Genomic DNA, 20,956 nt, shown 5'->3' with positions numbered 1-20,956 from the left:
AACAGTTTCAGGTTAAGAATGGACCTCCGGAACGAATTAAGTTCTTAACCAGAGGTACCTGTATATTTTACTGAATACACCAGTGACCTTATTGGACCTAACTTATTAATTTCAGAGAGTCTGCTCCACACCAAAATTCTGGCATGACCCTTTGTGAATTGGGAGCGGGTTGAAGGACTTTGCAACAATGTGATACACTCAAGCTGAAAATGCTAGACCCGGATAACTCTGGTTCTTTTCCATCGTATGTGATGTATTTAGGGGAGGCTTCAAGAGTTAATCTCCAGCCACTAAAGAGAGAATTGCCAGACCAAATCAGCAGATGCTCAGGCACACTTTCCCCCTCTTCTCTATGACAGAATGTGGCGGGAAGGTGCTTCCCTTCTGTAGATAACATCCATAGGTCAACTTGGAAAGGCCAGATCTCAGTAGATGCTTTGCTTGCTCCTACAGGCTGCCAAATGACCAGTCTGCACAGCAGGATTTGCCAACCTGGTTCCCCCAGGCTTTGGACTAGAACTCCCATCAGCCACAGACAGGTTGGCGGAGCCTGCTATACATAAACAGCTTTAAGCAAACTGAGGCCCGCCTTAATTTGAGAGCTGGTGCAGCGCATGGGATATGAAATTTGAGTTGTGATGTCAGTGGCTCAGGTGTATCCTGTTGCAAGCCATCATTCTGTCCGAGCCATGCACTGAAGTACAGTGGTACCTCGGGTTACATACGCTTCAGGTTACAGACTCCGCTAACCCAGAAATAGTGCTTCAGGTTAAGAACTTTGCTTCAGGATGAGAACAGAAATTGTGCTCCGGCGGTGTGGCGGCAGCGGGAGGCCCCATTAGCTAAAGTGGTGCTTCAGGTTAAGAACGGACCTCCAGAACGAATTAAGTACTTAACTCGAGGTACCACTGTACTGATCTCACCCTACGAAGTTACTTCTGTTGGGGTTCTTGAGCTAATAATGTATGAGCCACTTAATCACTGTTTATAAGTGGACTTGCTGTTAAGCCACTGTGGGATTTTATGTTACAGGCCATGCTGTTGCTGAGGAGGAAGCCAGGAAGGCCCATCAGCTGTGGCTTTCGGTTGAAGCTCTGAAGCAAAGCATGAGAACTGCTTCTGGAGACAGCCCCACCGAGCCCCTGGAGAGTGCAGTAGAAGCCATCCAGGCCAGCTGTTCTGACAACACGTTCACCCAGGCCTTAACAGCTGCGCTTCCACGGGAATCGCTCAGTCGAGGAGTGTACACAGAAGAGGCACTAAGGGCACGCTTCCACACTGTCGAAAAGCTGGCGAAGAGGGTGGCCTTGATAGATGAAACGAGAAACAGCTTGTATCAGTACTTCCTCTCTTACCTTCAATCCCTTCTCCTCATGCACCCTCAGCAGCTGAAGCCGCCTTCTGAGCTAGGCCCCGAAGACCTGGACACATTTAAGTTGCTCTCTTACGCATCCTATTGCATCGAACACGGAGACCTGGAGCTGGCAGCTAAGTTTGTCAATCAGTTGAAAGGGGAATCCAGGAGAGTGGCTCAGGACTGGCTGAATGAAGCTCGGATGACGCTAGAGGCAAAGCAAGTGGTGGATATCCTGACTGCCTATGCCACTGCTGTGGGTTTAGGAACAACTCAGGTGGACTGATGCAGATGAGCTATGCAAGGCTACCGTATCTTCAGAACCACACAAATGCAAGATTCGTTAACAGTGCCGGGGAGGAAACCAAAGGTTTAGATCTTAGGAGGTTTGGAAACCGTACCAGAGTTGTGATGTCACTTGGCAAGACGTGGTGTTCTGTCTCTAGTTTTCTTCTCACTTAGCACCTGTTGCATTTGTATCTCCCCTCCCCCCCTCAGCCATTTATCATGTCTGGAATGTTTTTTTTGCAACTTGCATAACAAAATTTTAAGTTTCCAGGTAACTGATCAGGCTTGTGAGCCAACCAAAATAATGTTTATAACCTCTATTACTGATTCACCCACTTGGTGCACTTAAATAAATGGTGTTAAACCCACCATCTTGCTTTTCCTCCCCCCATTTCTGCTTAGATAAGTAATGTCCGGAAAGAAAATAGTTGCTCTTAGGATGTTTACTGGGTTGGTCTACTCCTTACAACCCTAATAAGATGGAATGTGATAATGGGACTGGGAATTCTGAAGTTCTCAGGAGTGCAGGAAATGTCAACTTCTGGACAAAGTACTGTGAATAGATACTTTGAAGTGTGTAGTCAATCCTTGCTGAAAGGATTAAGATTCCTGATAAGGTCAGCAACCTTTGATTTCTTTTCTACCTAATGTAAATATTGCTCTTGGATAACTTGTCAGATACATCTTTTAAGGGTAGCATGCCAGAGCATGGTGCAAATGATGCTTTTGAGCACCTCCCCAATAAGGAAAGGTTACATTAGAGGCTCTTTTTTTGTTTAAACAGGCATGATAGAGGTTATACAGGGTGTAGAAAACATACAGTTGACTTGCAGAGTGCACAGGGGTTACACTCCAGGAACTCTGTGTATAACCAAAATCACATATAGTCAAAAGCAACCCTGGAACTGCCCCCATGTGAGCTGAGCAGACCTCGCCCCCCAAGATCTTGCTTACTGGGCGCTGGGAGACTCCTGTGAGATCCCAGTGCGGAAAGTGCTTTTGCACCTTGCTAGTATTAGCTTCGTGTGATTTCAGCTGGTGGCTGGCCACCAAGCTTGTAAAGATCATGCAAGTTAAATGCACATAAGTTGCAAGTCAATTATTTTTACCCCACCCTCTTCATCTTATGAAGCTGAACGGTGGGAAATTGAGAACACATGTACTATTTCACACAGCACATAAGTTATCAAATTAGACAGATTCATTAAGGATAAGGCTATTAATGGCTATGCACTACCTCCTTTAGCAGAGACCACATGCCTCTGAAATCCAGTTCTTGGGACACAAAAGCAGGGAGGTGCTCCTTGTCTTGTTTGTGACTTTCCATAAGCAACAGACTGGCCACCGAGAAATTGGGACTAGATTTGGTCAGATGCGGCACGATTCTTCAGCATGGCCCAGGAGCTATCCCCTTCCCAACAATGGCCAGGGCCTGCAGGGAGATGCTTCATGAATTGAACATTAGAACATAGGGGCTGGAAAAATACTGAGGGACACCCCCCCCCAAAAAAAAAGGACAGACAAAAGAACAAGGGGGGAATACTAGAATAAAAGTGGAAAAGGCGAGGAAAATAGCAAATTACAACCAGAGCACAAGTCAGATCGAAGACAGCAACATTCCCATCTCCTTTGGGCAGGCGACTAAAGAAGCAGGAGGAAGCCTATACAGATTTCCAAGACGTGTCCCGACCTTGAGTAAACTGGAGCACAAAACCCTGGATGTCTCATACACCAGCCTGAGAAATCCCCACCAGGTACATACTGCCGCATATTCTCTCAAGATCATAATCACAAATAGGAAGCAAGAAAAATGTATTACGCTTTATTTTTAACCATTTTTGTGGAGGCAACGGAATGACCTGTCTTTTTGCTCTGCTCCTCTGTTGCAGGTAGGAAATTCTAGCTTTCCAGAGTAAGGTGACATGCAAAGGGGACAAGTCTCTCCAACACAGGACATGCCCAAGTACAGATTAGTCAGCAATCAGGACAGTGTATGTAAAACTAGCAACCAGGCAAAGTCCAGTATAGCCATTTTGACTGCCACATGCCAGATCAGAGGCATCCCTTTTTTTCAGGAAAGAGAAAGCGGTCCCTTCCTGGCATCTATTCACCATCACTGTTGTCACTGCTTTCTGCTGTCATATCAGCCAGAGCTTTCCTGTAAGGAAAAAAGTACAGAGCTCAGAGATAAAATTGTTAAGTGGGTATTATAAAGCCCCATCAAATTACTGGCACAACCCTTCTGTTGCTGGCAGAGCCGTGTCTGATTAAAAAAGGTTAGAGGCAGTTGGGAGTGAAGCCTGGACATTGCTTTGAGCTCAAAAGTGCTCATCTACAGTTCACCCACTTCCCGGAGCTCACCTTTGCTCTTCAGAGAGCTGAAATTCTTCCAGAGCTCTCCTGGCAAGCTTTGAAGTTGATTGTAAGCTGAAGTCTGCAGCAAACTTTACCAGGTCAAGGGCCTGACTTGGCTCTTTGCTTTGCTTAATGCAATTCAAGACTTCATCCATCACCAAATCACTGCATGAGTGAGAGAAAAAGAAGCATGGATGCTCCGATGGTATTCATGGTAAGGCTGCATTTAACACACACTTCTATTCCCAAAACTACAATCTTTTGTTGGGCGGGGGGGGGGGGGGAGATAAAAATTTCACAATTGTTTCTGACCCAGGGACTTCAGCCAAGTTTTTTTTCATTTATTTCTTGACATATTTATATGCAAGTACCATTTGCTAAGGGACGCGGGTGGCGCTGTGGGTAAAAGCCTCAGCGCCTAGGGCTTGCCGATTGAAAAGTCGGCGGTTTGAATCCCCGCAGCGGGGTGCGCTCCCGTTGTTCGGTCCCAGCGCCTGCCAACCTAGCAGTTCGAAAGCACTCCCGGGTGCAAGTAGATAAATAGGGACCGCTTACTAGTGGGAAGGTAAACGGCGTTTCCGTGTGCAGCTCTGGCTCGCCAGAGCAGCGATGTCACGCTGGCCACGTGACCCGGAAGTGTCTCCGGACAGCGCTGGCCCCCGGCCTCTTGAGTGAGATGGGCGCACAACCCTAGAGTCTGTCAGGGGTACCTTTTTTACCATTTGCTACCAGTACCAAATGTACCCCTTTGCTGTCACCCCCAAGACAAGCCCCATATGCAAGCAGAGGTTTGGTCTATCCAACCAAACAAAATGAAACCTTCCTTTCTTAAGAAGCTCTGTATGAAAGCTGGGACAAAGATTATACAGCAGATCTGCTGGCAGGAACTCTCAGCTTGAGCTACGCTACGCTTGCATGAAAAGCTCGCTCATACAGTGCTAAGACATTCTTGCTTCAGTGCTCAGATGTTCTGGACTATATAACAGCAACAGTACATAATGGAATTTAGCTCTTTGTGCAGAAGATGTTGGGACAGGAGTCTACTCCAGCTTTCACTGCAGTCTACTTCAGCTTTCACTCCCCTATGTACAGGGATTCTTAAATTCTTTTACAATTAAGTACTGGAAATAAGAGCTCACCAAATGTGCACTGTTTCAGATCCAAATATATCTCTGCAAAGCACTCAAGATGCAGAAGACTCTGCCTATCAGGTTTCAAGGTATTTAGGGGCAGATGCTAATCAAGGTGCAACATACAATTCTTCATACTCTTAAGTAGACATGTCAATTGCTGTTTTTACTTTCAGTTTGCACCACAAGCATACCAGGCAGTCAACGTAACACAAGCAATGTGTAAAGAAATACAGAATTTTTTTGATGCAGCAGCTGCAAACACCTCATTATAGTATGCTTGTGAACATAACCCAAGTCAGGAAAGCCCTTGATGGTGGGGTTTGTCCTCCACATGTGGCGGAGCCCAGCAGAAAGCACCATTTGGAGTTGCGGAAAGAGTTAACTAAGGGGAAAAAGGGCTGGGGTTTTTTAGGTCTTTTTGTGGGGCAGAAATAATGAAAGGGAAGAACAGGCACAGATTTAAAGTATCCCCTCTTTTATATGGTAAACAACAGTAGCATTTGGGCATTTAGGCAGTAGATGAACTTACCTGGGGATTCGATTGTGTTTCTTAAACAGCTCCAGCATGTTCCTATTTGGAGAGAAAAGTTCTGAATTGCACTGATTTTTTTAAAAGGTCTGTTCTTAATTAAGGAGGGGATATGAACGGTTTCAGTCCTTAGATCAGACCTAACCCATTTCTCATCAACCCCTACTGCAAAAAATGCATTCGGTCAAAAAGGAACTATGCCTGTGAAACACAAGTTCTGAACCTAATGCCCTTTTCAATTGTACACATCTTGAATTTAGCACTCAAGTCAAAAGAATGCAAAAGTCATGCTACTAAAGTAAAACATGATGCATTGAAGGTCCCTTCAATGTATGCAACATCCTTTTAAGTACTGAATCACATGGGTGGCCATGGCTTTCCCAAAATGGCCTAATATGTGTAAATAAACCATATGTCATAAAGACACTGCAGTCCCCGCTGTGCCTAACTGTTCAAAAGGAAAGACAAGCGTCTCAAACTCCCTGGTATCTTTTCACTGCTCTGCAGATTTTGGGAGGTGGCAAAATCCAAGTTACTGACAAATTCTCAAGCTTACAAAACTTTTACATTAGTCATGTATTTCTAAACAAAAACAAAAAGAAAGCATTTAAACTACCTTTGACATACTACTTGATTAATTTTTGTAGGGAAAATCAAGGCAGTTAACACACGAATGTCACTGGAGTTAAATATTAACTGAAACATGAAATATGATACAAATAAGCTTACAAATGTTACATTGGTCACCAGTGAATTACCCTTGCTTTACTTACCAGGCTTCCTGCATTCGCCCAGCCCTGGCAAACAATATAGTACAATTACCCAGTGAAGTGGCTGTCCATTCTAGAGTTGTTTGTCTCCTTTCCTGTGCCTCACAGAAAGATTTTATATCTGCAGCACAGTCAGCAAATGCTACTCGAGTCTGAAAAATATTAGACAAACCAAAATGTTTAAGCTCACAAAAGCAGAGGGCGCTACACAAGCATCTTTTTATACTGTAGCTTTTAGAAACCGACGCATCCAAGTAAATTCACTTTTTACCTAATGCATAAGTAGGGGGAAAGTTCTAAAAGTACTGGGAATACTGCAGAAAACATCTTCCCATTAAGCTTTTAGCAATAGTGACTAGCCGAGAGAAGCTACTGAAATGTACCAATGGTATATTGAAATATATCCAGAGTTGCATTTTTTCCCAGACTCTGTGGTAAAAACCCACCTTTTTTGCTGGGCTTTTGGTAGCTGATTGGCTGAGTAACTTCACCGTTTTTACTCAAGCTCCTTACGAAATTTTGAGAACTGTTTTAATGCTTTTATTTTGTAGTATGTTTCAATACAGTGGTACCTCGGGTTATATACGCTTCAGGTTACAGACTCTGCTAACTCAGAAATAGTACCTCAGGTTAAGAACTTTGCTTCAGGATGAGAACAGAAATCGTGCTCCGGAAGTGGTGGCAGCAGGAGGCCCCATTAGCTAAAGTGGTGCTTCAGGTTAAGAACAGTTTGAGGTTAAGAATGGACCTCCGGAACGAATTACTGTATTTTTTGCTCTATAAGACGCACCAGACCACAAGACGCACCTAGTCTTTGGAGGAGGAAAACAAGAAGAAAAAAATTCTGAATCCCAGAAGCCAGAACAGCAAGAGGGATTGCTGCACAGCGAAAGCAGCAATCCCTCTTGCTGTTCTGGCTTCTGGGATAGCTGCGCAGCCTGCATTCGCTCCATAAGATGCACATACATTTCCCCTTACTTTTTAGGAGGGAAAAAGTGAGTCTTATAGAGCAAAAAATACGGTACGTACTTAACCCGAGATACCACTGTATTACAATATGCTATTGTAAATTACGCTGTGACTGTTTTTGGTCCAGATGAACCAACTCTCCACACCGCAAGAGTCTCACCTAGACTCACCTCTGGGGGCTGCGTATCTCTGGCCATGAGGGCCAGAACCTCTTCTGTCACAGCAGGTCTGCGGCCATGTCCAAGCTGCTTGATATCTGTGCAGGGGTAGGGTAAAAGGCAATCAGAAATGAAGCCACAAAAAGCAGATTCCTGCCCATCCATCCCAATGGTTTTGCTGTAGGCCACATTTTTAAACTCCTATTATTCTAGTAGTATTTGCATCCCACAGATGAACTTTAGCACTAAGCTAATGGGAAATTTCGAAGGTAAAGGTAAAGGGACCCCTGACCATTAGGTCCAGTCGTGACTGACTCTGGGGTTGCGACACTCATCTCGCTTTATTGGCCGAGGGAGCCAGCGTACAGCTTCCAGGTCATGTGGCCAGCATGACTAAGCCGCTTCTGGCGAACCAGAGCAGCGCACGGAAACGCCGTTTACCTTCCTGATGGAGTGGTACCTATTTATCTACTTGCACTTTGACGTGCTTTCAAACTGCTAGGTTGGCAGGAGCAGGGACCGAGCAACGGGAGCTCACCCCGTCTCGGGGATTTGAACCGCCGACCTTCTGATCGACAAGTCCTAGGCTCCGTGGTTTAACCCACAGCGCCACCCGCGTCCCATAATGGGAAATTTTGAAACTACCACCCAACTCATCTGAAAGCGCAGCAGCATCTGGGAGCAAGGATTTTTCTTTTCTTTTACATTACTATGCACAGTGTGGATAGAAATATAGACGTAATCCTTTTCACTGCAAAAAATGTGATTGGAATTATCTTAAGGGGATAACTTCCCCTCATCAGGCTGGTGACCCCAAACAGTGGCTCTCATCAGATCAGATCTTCAAAGTTTGGTGACTTTAGAAAAGTTAAAACCAACTAATGTATACTGAAATAAATAGAACACAAAAAAGTATTAACCTTTCCAAATCTGGGGAATCATTTCCAAATGGTTCGCTGTGTCCAATGCATAAAGAAGATCCAGCATCCCTTGAGAGTTTGGGTAAAACATCTGATGAAACAAGCAAAATATTTTGGTCCACAGCAGTTTCAGCGTAACTTTAAAAAAAAGAAGATGTAAAGTCAACACACTAATACTTACTGATGGGACCATTTCTTTATACCACTTCATTACAACGTCAAGCTGTTCCATCATGCACAGCAAGGTAAAAAACCTTCCACTGTAGCGAAAGGAGAAAAATAAAATAAGCAAAAACCCAGCACAACTTGAGATTTCAAAAGCTTGTAATACAGGATATGTAACAACCTCAGCACTTAATATTAAGCTGATGTGGTTTGCCTATCCAAGTTAAAATGGGCCACTCATGTAACCTGAACTATTCAACTGGCTTGGTGGAACCAAGACGGCTTGCTTTACTTTCCAGAAACTGGCAGATCAAGTCAGTTGTGATCAGGAGAGTGTTCCATGAGAAAGGGGATTCAAAAGACAACACTGTTCAACATTTCTTCTTCCCTGTTACAATTTCACTCTCTCAAAACAGAAGAGACTCAAAGTATGGCCTCTCCCATACATCTTAGGAGATGTAAAAGGTAAAGGGACCCCTGACCATTAGGTCCAGTAGTGACCGACTCTGGAGTGGCAGCACTCATCTCACTTTATTGGCCGAGGGAGCCGGCGTACAGCTTCCGGGTCATGTGGCCAGCATGACTAAGCCGCTTCTGGCGAACCAGAGCAGCGCACGGAAACGCTGTTTGCCTTCCCGCCGGAGCGGTACCTATTTATCTACTTGCACTTTGATGTGCTTTCGAACTGCTAGGTTGGCAGGAGCAGGGACCGAGCAATGGGAGCTCACCCCGTCGTGGGGATTCGAACCGCCGACCTTCTGATTGGCAAGTCCTAGGCCTTGTGGTTTAACCCACAGCGCCACCCGCGTCCCTCTCTTAGGAGATGAACTGGTTCCTATTATGTCCCCCAACATATTATGCCCATATAAAATGCTTTCATTGCAAAAGCGAACATCTTAAACTGAGCCTAGAAGTACAATTGCGTCCAGACTGACAGCACACAGTCTCATCTTCCTGCTCCTGTAACCCCAGGGAGCACCAAACAATAAATACCAGTAAGTAGTCTGCTGGCCAATGTCTCCCAACATTTTCCTGTTCTCTCCTGTCTCCAGCACTTCATGGAGCTCATAGGCGAGCTGAATATCCTTGAGGTCCAGGCACTGCAATCAAGGCACATAGCATGAGCACTCATATTAAAGACGTGCGGCACCCTGCCACACAGTGCACCACACAAAAGCTCCCTGCACTTTCATCAGCAAGCAGAGAAGGGTATTCCCAAAGCAAAGTTTTGCAAATGATCATGAAACGGCAAGACGTAACAGCCACCCCAAACTGCTAGGGTAAGAAAGAAGATTCAGATGAGGTACAAGGAGCTATCTTTTTATTTCTTTGGCTCAGCAGGGCACCAATAGTCTAACAGGAATTTGGGGGGTATATTACCATCCCTTTCCCAATCTTAACGTCGTACATCAAAGGGGGAGGAACCCGTGTAAATTTATATTTGGTTCCCAAGTGCCCTGCAGTTAAAAGCAAATGATTGGGTTTGAAAAGCAATTGTGCTCCCACATCAAATGTGGAACCTCAAAATATTTGTCGATTGTAAACTATATGCTGATCTCCGCCACCAATTTCTAGATCAACTCTGTATCTCCAAATGGAAACCAGAGTCAGAGGTCATACAATTTCTATTGCTGGGGAATGATCAGGAGCTCAGCAAGTTAGTGGCTAAATATCTCTATTTGGTTTTTTGTCGTCGAAATACACTGCAGACGTCTGATCTCCCTGGAGACCAAGAGATGTGATGATAGACTGCTCTGTCTCCTTTCTTTTAGCAAATGTTTTGTGCCACTGGGGAAGTGGTAATTCTGTAATGATTTGTTTTGTTTTGGATGTTGTAAAAGGTAAAGGGACCCCTGACCATTAGGTCCAGTCGTGGCCGACTCTGGGGTTACGGTGCTCATCTCACTTTATTGACCGAGGGAGCTGGCGTACAGCTTCTGGGTCATGTGGCCAGCAGGACTAAGCCGCTTCTGGCAAACCAGAGCAGCGCACAGAAACGCCACTTACCTTCCCACCAGAGTGGTACCTATTTATGTACTTGCACTTTGACGTGCTTTTGAACTGCTAGGTTGGCAGGAGCAGGGACCGAGCAACGGGAGCTCACCCCGTCACGGGGATTCGAACCGCCGACCTTCTGATCGGCAAGTCCTAGGCTCTGTGGTTTAACCCACAGCGCCACCTGCGTCCCTTTTGGATGTTGTATGTGATGCCAATAAAAGGTTTTACGAATACAAGTAAAATATGAAACCTGCTTTAGGTCAGTTTGATCCCAATTCCCACCATCCCCATATAATCAAACTCTGCTCCTCCATCCAACGTTTGGAAGCTGAATCTGCTCCATGTCCATTTAGGTTATTTGTTCCAATATGGCAAGTTAAGGAGCATGATGGAGAATCACAAGGAATAATGGATTGCAAAATCAAACCAAAAACTTGAAGGAACAGAAAGAGGTTTATGTGGAAGAATTGTGCAGCTGTGGATAAAGAGGAATCTGAGTAGCGGAACAGATTTAGAGGTTTTGTTTTTTAAACTATAAACTATTCAAGGGAATTCACAAGGGAATTCACAGGTAGCTAGAAAGCCATTATAATAGACAATTAAGTGTTAGAAAGCAGGAACCAAATCCACTTACTATTTTCATGGCACTTGCAAAAAAATTGCCTGAAAAAGAAGAAATAGCAAACAATGTTAATCTTCAACATCTAGCAGTGCAGAAGATAAGCACATCTGTCAGGCTTCCTAGCATTACTGAAATAAATTTGAACAGCTAAACAAACCGCTGTCTAAACCAATAGAAGTCTGGTAAAACTGTTCTTTAAGCCAAGGTAATATCTAAGATCCTATCTACAATGCAAACATACAAGCTTTATCCTATTTTACGGCTTTGACTACAGAATACTGTCCATTGTAGCTTGGCCAAGTGCTGAGAATTCAGTGTAAAAGAATCTTAAGTCCTCAGTCCCAACTACTACTCCCAGGTTTTCCTGGGAGGAGAAGACAATTTAAAACTAATTTGATCATAGCGTAGACCACCCCGCCCCCCCCCAATGGGATATATGACAACCTGTTAACACTTAACAAAGGCACAGTACATATGCAACTGCTACCCACCATGATGGCACTTTCAAAATGAGCAGCCTTCAACTAAGCTGGGTGAGATACGGCCAGGGAGCCAAGCCAGCAATAAATCACATGGGGTACGTGAAGTTGACTCTTCATTAGGAGAAGCAAGGCCTGCTCAGGGGAGCCAGACCTAATGAGCGCAGCAACTCTTCTTGGTAGGTCTTGTCCTTATGGGGCAGTTGTGGAGTCTAAAGAACCCTGCATTCCCACAGCCGTCCAAGTCTCCTCTCCCAGGTCCTTTGCAAGAAACCTGAGACTACACTGCCTGTTCCTACTCCTCCCTCTTCTTACCTCTTCTGCTCCTGGGAGACTGCGGGGAGGGGAGCTTGTTAAAGTAGGAGGGGGAAACCCCTGGCTTCTTCACTGGCCCGGCTCTTCTGCCTCTTAGCCTCCCTCCTTTCCTGCTTTAGCTTCTGAACTGCTCTCTGCCACAGACTCTCCCCGCTCACTAAACCCTGTTACCCCTTCAGCTTCCATACCTCTTCTTCCCAGTTTTCTCCCTCTGACCACTCACTGTCATCCCATTGCCACTTCCCAGGCTCTGAGCCTTCTTCCCTTGGGGGTTCCGCAGCTGGTGCCACCCACAATTCTTCTGGGTCCAGCCAGTCCAGAACAGATACTATGCAAAGTAAAGCAGGCAAGATGACCCAGATGAGGGCAGCACAAGCCCACCAAAAAATCACTGCATGTTGTTTTTGTTTAGTTGTTTAGTCGTGTCCGACTCTTCGTGACCCCATGGACCAGAGCATGCCAGGCACTCCTGTCTTCCACTGCCTCCCGCAGTTTGGTCAAACTCATGCTGGTAGCTTCAAGAACACTGTCCAACCATCTCATCCTCTGTCGTCCCCTTCTCCTTGTGCCCTCCATCTTTCCCAACATCAGGGTCTTTTCCAAGGAGTCTTCTCTTCTCATGAGGTGGCCAAAGTATTGGAGTCTCAGCTTCACAATCTGTCCTTCCAGTGAGCACTCAGGGCTGATTTCCTTCAGAATGGATAGGTTTGATCTTCTTGCAGTCCATGGGACTCTCAAGAATCTCCTCCAGCACCATAATTCAAAAGCATCCATTCTTCGGCGATCAGCCTTCTTGATGGTCCAGCTCTCGCTTCCATACACCACTACTGGGAAAACCATAGCTTTAACTATACGGACCTTTGTTGGCAAGGTGATGTCTCTGCTTTTTAAGATGCTGCCTAGGTTTGTCATTGCTTTTCTCCCAAGAAGCAGGCATCTTTTAATTTCGTGACTGCTGTCACCATCTGCAGTGATCATGGAGCCCAAGAATTATTGTGGTGTGTGTGCGTGTGCGTGGACTAGACTGCTATTTTTATAGACCCACAACGAATTGTGAAGAACACGGATATAATATTTTATTTTGCACGGAAAACCAATCATTAGCCCACCACTCACACAAAGTTTTAAAGGCAATTTCCCCCCATTCATGTTAGTCCCACATAATGCAAGATCACCACAGAATATAGGAGGGAATTCATACCATCGTCTGGGTCCTGTGGGTAAAAACGCTTTCCCTTAATCTCATCCATTACTTCATAGATCATTTCTGTTTCGCCTCGAGAAGATGCCGCTGTAGAATAACAAGACACGCCATGGCGCCATTAAGAACACACATTCAGTAGACAAGATTCTACAACACGTAATCCGTATTTGGTGCTGAGGACTGCTGCAGGGCCCAGCTTCAAGAAGGCAATACTACACTTTCAGAATGCCAAATGAGAATGTGACTGCCGTAGCAACCAGTCATTCCACCTCACAAGGTTTTGGGACAGTCAAAGGCCAAGAAGGCCTTAAGAGCTACCAAAGTGCCCAGCAATCTCCTGTTAATAAGAGAGGCAGAATTATCAACAGCTTTCCCACTGCACCCCAGTAACACGTATAATAGTTTTATACCTTAATTAACAGTATTGGCCAAAACCACTAGAGAAACTAGCCTTCAGGAAGACTCACAATTTCTCCAATAAGTGGTATAAACACCATACATTTTGGATGCAATATTTTTTAAAATTCTTTTTAGCCTTGCAGCAGGGCAGCATCACTCAGATGCCTCTTCGGTTAAACAGATCTATGCTGTAGCTTAGGAAGAAGGGTCAGAATGCAGGAGTCACGCGGGGGAAGTTTCCTGTGTTTAGCGCAAAGCCAGAAGGAGCTTCCAATGCAGCACTTTGGAGGGCTGCGGTTCAAACATCAAAAGACTACAGAAACAAATTGACTAGCTATTGTTCTAATTTAGGAATCACATACCTGGTTTATAAAAGATGCCAAGAAGATGGTCAAAGGTTGCAAGGCTAGGCTCTAAAAACAAACAGAGAGGCATATACTGAACCAGCCAATTCTGACGATGTGGCCAAGATACAAAAATCCATTAATTCATATTCTGCTCACTTGAGTACCCCCTAATAGAAACTGAAACTGCTCCCAGAATTCCAGTTTTGTTGAGCAGGTAGTGTGTGTGAGGGAACTACATGAATTGCGTATATGCAGTCCCTATATCAGGGGTCACCAACCTATGGCCCAGGGGCTGGATAAGGCCCTACGGACTCGTTTATCCAGCCCGTGGTGAGCCGTGCCACTGCCCGCTCTTACAGGGACCCACATCTGGGTCAGAGGAGCACCGGAAATAGCTTGTGCACATGGGCCTCCTCTGACCTGGATGTGCGCCGGAAATAGCGTGCGCGCACGCATATGGACGCGCTCCTCCACCCTCTGTGCGATCGTCGCTCGAGACACTGGCCCAAGGCAAGGAAAGCTTGGAGACTCCTGCCCTACATATTCACCACTTGAGAAGCTTTGCTGGGACAATCTTAACAGACAGCTGAGAACTTACCTATATTTAGTGCCTTCATCTCATTTAATGTGCGAAGGGCCATGCTCTTGCCAAAGGGACCACACCACCTTAGAGTCTTCAGGACAGAATTAAAAGTGAGCAGATTTGGCTGTATCTTCTGTTGAGCCATTTGGTTCAGCAAGTCCTATTAACCAAGATGAAACAAAGCAAGCACTGGACTGAAGCTTTTATGAAGATGCTGGGATTTCTCTCCACTGCTACACACGCACACACACACGCACACCAAGACTTGAAATTTAGGCCACTTTATAACCCACCCTGAGTCCCGCAACCACCCTGAATATTGCCTAATAACGAAAAGGCGGAATATAGTAAAGGTAAAGGGACCCCTGACCATTAGGTCCAGTCGTGACCGACTCGGGGGTTGTGGAGCTCATCTCGCTTTATTGGCTGAGGGAGCCGGCGTACAGCTTCCAGGTCATGACTAAGCCACTTCTGGCGAACCAGAGCAGTGCACGGAAACGCCGTTTACCTTCCTGCCGGAGCGGTACCTATTTATCTACTTGCACTTTGACGTGCTTTCGAACTGCTAGGTTGGCAGGAGCAGGGACCGAGCCACGGGAGCTCACCCCGTCACGGGGATTCGAACCACCGACCTTCTGATTGGCAAGTCCTAGGCTCTGTGGTTTAACCCACAGCACCTCCCACGTCCCTACTAAGGTGGGATATAAATTCGCCTAAATAAATATTTGGCATGGCAAATATACATTAAAAGCTCCTGAATTAGTTATTACTTCTTACTTCAACAAGTTCCCATCTTTCAGTGTACTTTTCCCGCACTTCTGAAGCTGCGACGATTAACGCATTGAAGGTGTGCACATCAGCTGGAAGAAATGAAAAGTTGTGTTTTAAGCAACTGTACTGAACAGAATGTGCTTTCTTTGCATTTGGGTCCCGTCCCCCCGATTATTTGTAAGGCAGCTCAGTGTAAGGCGAAATTCTCTTGCAAGCCTGTTTCCAGGAAGCCAGCCACACGCCAGCGACGCCGGAACGCAGATAGCTCACAATCAGCTCCCATGATCTAGCTGAGGTCCGTACCCCTGCGCCAATCATCATTGCTGCAAACGGAAACCCAGTGTCTCAGAAAGGCAGGTGTCCATCCAAGCACCACCCAAAGGGAGAGAAATGTATGTGCGTGAAATGTGGCCATATATTTCGGGTAACATGGCATGACACACAGGGGAAGGGAATGAGAAGGAATGTCCCACTCATAATTAACAAAATATAAAATTATTTGTACCCTGCCCTCCCTGGTTGGAGCCAGGCTCAGGGCGGCTAACATCATAAAACTAACACAGTATACAAAGAACATAAGAACAGGCAATCAATTAATTAAAATACATCTTAAAATTAGTTCAGAGCAAATTAAAATCTCGATGGCAGTCCATGGGTAAAATTGAGAGTGGTTAATATTCTCCAGGGCCAACTGTTACCACTGGTCTTATAAAGAAAGGACCTGTGAGTGGGCCAAGAGGCCTCTTGAATGCTTGTTCTTATACAGAAAGAAAAGAATCAGTCTGAACCCCGACCCAAGGCCTGGCGGAACAGCTCCATCTTGCAGGCCCTGCGGAAAGATGTCAAATCCCGCAGGGCCTTGGTCTCTTGTGGGAGAGCGTTCCACCGGGCCAGGGCCACGGCCGAAAAGCCCCTGGCTCTGGTCAAGGCCAGTCTAATCTCCCTGGGGCCTGGGATCTTCAGGGTGTTATTATTTGCAGACCTTAAGGTCCTCCGTGGGGCATACCAAAGCACAGTAAGCTGGAAACTGAGGCCCAGCTCTGAGGGCCTTCTGGCGGTTCCCTCCCTGCGAGAAGTGAAGATACAGGGAACGAGACAGAGGTCCTTCTCGGTAGTGGCGCCTGCTCTGTGGAGCGCCCTCCTGTCAGATGTCAAGCAGATAAACTACTATCTGACTTTTAGAAGACATCTGAAGGCAGCCCTGTTTAGGGAAGTTTTTCATGTTTGATGTTTTATCGTGTTTTTACTATTCTGCTGGGAGCAGCCCAGAGTGGCTGGGAAAACTCAGCCAGATGGGTGGGGTATTATTATTATTATTATTATTATTATTATTAATAATAATAATAATAAACTTAATATGGGGTCCTGCTGGATCAGAACAAAGGCCTATCTTGTTAGGATTTTTATCCACCTGTGCTGCTCCAGCAGTGACACAATGTTTGCTTATATCATGTGAGTGTCTGAGAGCATGAGACATGTGTAAGAAAGGTTTCAGCAGGTATGGAAAGTTCTCCTTTTGAGAAACTGTTCCAGGGAAAATCTTCTTACAGGTTTCCGGGTCTCACATATGGGTAGAAAAACCCCAAAGTGCAAAAGGTGCACAGGGCATTTTCATGGGTTATGAGAAAGGTCAGCACAGAGTTTTATTGCCTGATTCTGACAGTGATCGTTACTAGGAATGTAGAATGCCCTACACGACAGGAGAGAAAGGTTCTCCAGAGTTTCCCCATCAATGCCAACACAGATGTAGATTCTGACATTGAGTGTGACGCTGAAAGCACCACTGAAAGTTCTAGTACAGTTGACACTGTTGGGTATCCTGAAGCCAACCAAATGCCCATGGAAAGCCTCCAAAAGGCATTCTTCCCATTGGGAGAGGTTTCTCTCCAGCTAACTATCTGTCAGGTCTACAGATACCCAAATACAGATGGTCTTTTACCCTCGCCAGATTTAACGTTCTCCCTTCTGCCTTACTTCAGGGCAGATTTGAGGGTAAACCATACATAACACGGGTCTGTCCTTGTGGCTCATTGGAAGTTGAAACTGCTTCACATGTACTATTACGTTGTCGTCTTTATGAGGATATACGTTTGACTTTTATTACACCTGTTTTGCAAAAGTTTAGGAAAGAATCGGAATACCATAGCCTAAAACTACTGCTAGAGGACAAGAAGCCCAAGATTACATTAAATGTAGCTAAATTCTGTGCGTCTGCAATCAATCGCAGGAAGCAAGTGGTATCCCACAATGCCCAATCCCCTAAATGTTAGTTACAGGGGGCACGTTAACAATTAATTTTAATTTTTATATTTAAATCCTTGTCATTGTCAAATTGTCCCTTGTATTTCTGATATTTTTATGATTTGTGATATTGTGTGTGTTGAAGCTGGTCTGTGACCGTATTAATAAATTCATTCATTCATTCTTCCCACATGCCATTCTCAGCATGTAGGAAGAATACTGCCTTCTGAAAGTCCATGAATTTGTCCAATCCTCTTTTCATGGAATCATAGAATTTGTAGAGTTGGAAGGGACCCCAGGGGTCATCCAGCCCAGCCCCCTGCAATGCAGGAATCTCAGCTAAAGGATCCTTTTAAAGCCATCCAAGATGGTGCCCGTCACTACATCTTTTAGGAACGAAGTCCATTATGTGAAGTACTTTTGTCTGCCCTGAATCTTCCAGCGTTCGGCTTCAGTGGATGGCCCTGGGTTCCAGCATGAGATGGAATAGCGAGACAGAGAAAACTTCTCTCTGCCTGATTTAAGGTGCTGGTTTTGACCTTTAAAGCCCTTCATGGCCTAGGACCCTTGTACCTACGGGACCGCCTCTCCCGTTATGCCCCACGGAGAGCCTCAAGGTCCATAAATAGCAACACCCTAGTGGTCCCGGGCCCTAAGGAAGTTAGATTGGCTTCAACCAGAGCCAGGGCCTTTTCAACTCTGGCTCCGGCCTGGTGGAACGCTCTGCCTCATGAGACCAGGGCCCTGCAGGATCTGATTTCTTTCCGCAGGGCCTGTAAGACAGAGTTGTTCCGCCTGGCCTTTGGCTGGGAGCCAATTTGATTCCCTCCCCCTCTTTCTTTTTTCTTTTCCTTTCTCCTCCTGCGATGAGGTTGCAATATTTTAATGTTGTATTTTAATTTTGTTTTTAAGTTGTATTCATTCAATTTGTTTTTATTATTGCTTGTTAGCCGCCCTGGGCACGGCCATGGCTGGGGAGGGCGGGGTATAAATAAAAATTATTATTATTATTATTATTATTATTATTATTATTATTATTACTACTACTACTATTATTATTCCACACCATGCCTTATCTTGCACCGCATATACTACAAAGGCAGGACCGAGTCATTAGGTGTACAGTTTCAACCATGTGATGTGTGGAATATATGTATATTTAAAAATCCTAGAACTTACCCTTAAGCCTGTTATTCAATAAGTCGGTGTACATGTCAAAAGCTTTTGCAGCTGCTCTATGCTGGAAGGATATGGAGGGGAAAGAGTTAGATTTTTAGAATTAGAATAAATTTAGGAAAACCAATATATTAATCTGGAGAAATAACAGAAGCAAGTGCGGAATAATGTTACAACTGTACCTTCACCATTCCTCTGATCATTGCACAATACGAATGTGCATTTTTTTCTGGCATTAGGTTAAATATTCTTTCAGCGTTATTGTTCTCCCTGTTAATTGGAAAACATTACTTGTATCAACGTGATTTATATCAATATACTTTTACACCTTCTCAAAAGCATGCACACTGTGTATTTTTATTTTTTTTGGAAGCCGTATCAGTTTTTTATTAAAATCCAAACTTAGTTGGATTGCACCCATTGTTGCGCAAGATACAATGCAACCTTAAAATCAGGAACTGCAAAGACTATACATTTCAGGCAACATGGATAAAAATCTGCAAATACATGGCACCAAATCTGCAAATTTAGACACCATGGCACAGATGGTCAATCAAGTATGAGTATAGTCATTCTTCTGTTGCTTTATCATGTACCTGAGGACATGAAAGCTGTCTTGCTGCACATTCAGTATACACATTTTTATGAGTATATGCCAAAAAGTCTTTCACAATTTCCCCAGAAAAGTATCCTTAATATTCAGCTATCTAGGGCATTTCAGGAATGTTATACATGATATTTTTAAAAGTCTGCTCACATTTTGGTCACAGTTCCGTGCATCAGAATTGCATCTGATTGCTGGGAAATCAAAAAGACGTTTGCAAAACTTGATAAACCGTAGCGTGAATTTTATAGTTTTTACTTGCTATGGATTTTCCAATTTAAATGAAGTTGTATTGTTCCCACGCCATGAGATCTTTGGATAAAGGGAAGACTATAAACATTTTAAATAAATAAAACTGAGAATTTACTCGGAGGATTAAACAGTACACCATGCTTATACTCTTACCTACCACGATGTGGTCTGAATATTCCTTGCCCCACAATTAATCTTTTTTTAAAAGGGCTAAACGGCATAGAAAACATATTCTGGACTACCTAATACAAGTACAGATAAATACCGTATTTTTTGCTCTATAAGACTAACCTTCTCCCTTCTAAAAAGTAAGGGGAAATGTGTGTGCGTCTTATGGAGCGAATGCAGGCTGTGCAGCTATCACAGAAGCCAGAACAGCAAGAGGGATTGCTGCTTTCACTGCGCAGCGATCCCTCTTGCTGTTCTGGCTTCTGTGATTCAGAATATTTTTTTCTTCTTGTTTTCCTCCTCCAAAAACTAGGTGCGTCTTGTGGTCTGGTGCGTCTTGTAGAGCGAAAAATACGGTATATAACAAGGAATTGGTGTCATTTTTCATACCTCCACTTAAGCCCACGGTTCCCATTCTGCCAGTTTCTCCTTTTTTTCCTTTCTTCTGAAGCTTCCTCCTGCAACAAGATTTCCAGCATCAGTCTTACTAGCATGCCAGAATCACCTCTGCATTCAAAAGCTTAGAAAGCATTTTATCTAAGTTAGCATGCAGGACTGGCACAAAGAGTAATCAGAGAGCTAGATATCTTGACAGCAGTTTTAATATTCCCCCCTCGGGTGAAAGCTGGCAGGAGTTCCTATGGAAACACGTGAAAAGGTGGGCGCTTTCTTCCCTCTCAAGCACTCCATCTCTGAGATTACAGACACATCACAGTGATTTAGAAATAACTTGATCTTATTTCAGGTCCTATTTTCTGTAATGTTATATACCGTATTTTTCGCTCCATAAGACACACTTTTTTCCTCCTAAAAAGTAAGGGGAAATGTCTGTGCGAATGTGTGGTCGATTGCTGGCTCCCTTTCTGGCCCCGGCCCCTTGCCCAGACCTCCATTGTTAAATGTTCTGCAGACGGAGGCTGTTTGTTTCCCCAGCGACATGTGACTGGCTGATTAGATTATCTGTCTTTAAGCTGTAGAAACAACTCCCTTTCCTAAAGAAGCTGCAGAACTGTGAGTTGAAAACCATAAAAACTTTGAGCTGATCTTCAAAAAAACGGGGCTTTTCCTCTTTGCAAAAGAAGGTACACAACTGTGAGCTGATCCTCAAAAAAGGGGGTTTTCCCCTTTGCAAAAGAAGCTGCACAACTTTAAGCTG

General features: G+C 44.6%; 3 protein-coding genes across 6 annotated transcripts in view; 2 read left to right on the top strand and 1 right to left on the bottom strand.

Moving 5' to 3' along the window:
* The window catches only part of LOC310661519 (MICOS complex subunit Mic60-like), a 24,445-nt gene extending 22,434 nt beyond the window's left edge, over window positions 1-2,011 (top strand). For 2 of the 3 annotated variants that reach the window (XM_083407794.1, XM_083407793.1), the window contains one exon: window positions 956-2,011. The gene's annotated coding sequence lies outside the window, so the exon portion shown is untranslated. The remainder of the gene's footprint in view (window positions 1-955) is intronic. The other variant, XR_014503985.1, reaches the window with a different exon arrangement.
* The window catches only part of LOC310662662 (MICOS complex subunit MIC60-like), a gene marked incomplete at its 5' end in the record, with an annotated part of 2,520 nt that extends 509 nt beyond the window's left edge, over window positions 1-2,011 (top strand). Inside the window, one exon of the mRNA XM_083409606.1 lies at window positions 1,009-2,011. Within this exon, the coding sequence (XP_083265732.1) occupies window positions 1,009-1,640 (632 nt within the window). The 3' untranslated portion in view covers window positions 1,641-2,011. The remainder of the gene's footprint in view (window positions 1-1,008) is intronic.
* A 1,439-nt stretch (window positions 2,012-3,450) lies between these two features.
* The window catches only part of PTCD3 (pentatricopeptide repeat domain 3), a 31,681-nt gene continuing 14,175 nt past the window's right edge, over window positions 3,451-20,956 (bottom strand). For both annotated transcript variants that reach the window (XM_083407710.1, XM_083407711.1), the window contains exons 9-24: window positions 20,191-20,258; window positions 18,959-19,046; window positions 18,780-18,840; window positions 15,366-15,448; window positions 14,604-14,748; window positions 14,021-14,071; window positions 13,257-13,346; window positions 11,274-11,302; window positions 9,635-9,741; window positions 8,658-8,736; window positions 8,477-8,567; window positions 7,569-7,654; window positions 6,433-6,581; window positions 5,660-5,701; window positions 4,004-4,162; window positions 3,451-3,800 (exon numbers count right to left, since the gene is read on the bottom strand). In XM_083407710.1, coding sequence (XP_083263836.1) covers window positions 3,746-3,800; window positions 4,004-4,162; window positions 5,660-5,701; window positions 6,433-6,581; window positions 7,569-7,654; window positions 8,477-8,567; window positions 8,658-8,736; window positions 9,635-9,741; window positions 11,274-11,302; window positions 13,257-13,346; window positions 14,021-14,071; window positions 14,604-14,748; window positions 15,366-15,448; window positions 18,780-18,840; window positions 18,959-19,046; window positions 20,191-20,258 — 1,383 coding nt within the window. In that variant the 3' untranslated portion in view covers window positions 3,451-3,745. The remainder of the gene's footprint in view (window positions 3,801-4,003; window positions 4,163-5,659; window positions 5,702-6,432; window positions 6,582-7,568; window positions 7,655-8,476; window positions 8,568-8,657; window positions 8,737-9,634; window positions 9,742-11,273; window positions 11,303-13,256; window positions 13,347-14,020; window positions 14,072-14,603; window positions 14,749-15,365; window positions 15,449-18,779; window positions 18,841-18,958; window positions 19,047-20,190; window positions 20,259-20,956) is intronic.

This window comes from Podarcis tiliguerta (assembly GCF_965153285.1).
Source record: "Podarcis tiliguerta genome assembly, chromosome: 13".
Classification (NCBI taxonomy): Eukaryota; Metazoa; Chordata; class Lepidosauria; order Squamata; family Lacertidae; genus Podarcis; species Podarcis tiliguerta.
Note: the sequence above shows the minus strand (reverse complement) of the source record. Positions and strands in the feature narration are given on the sequence as shown.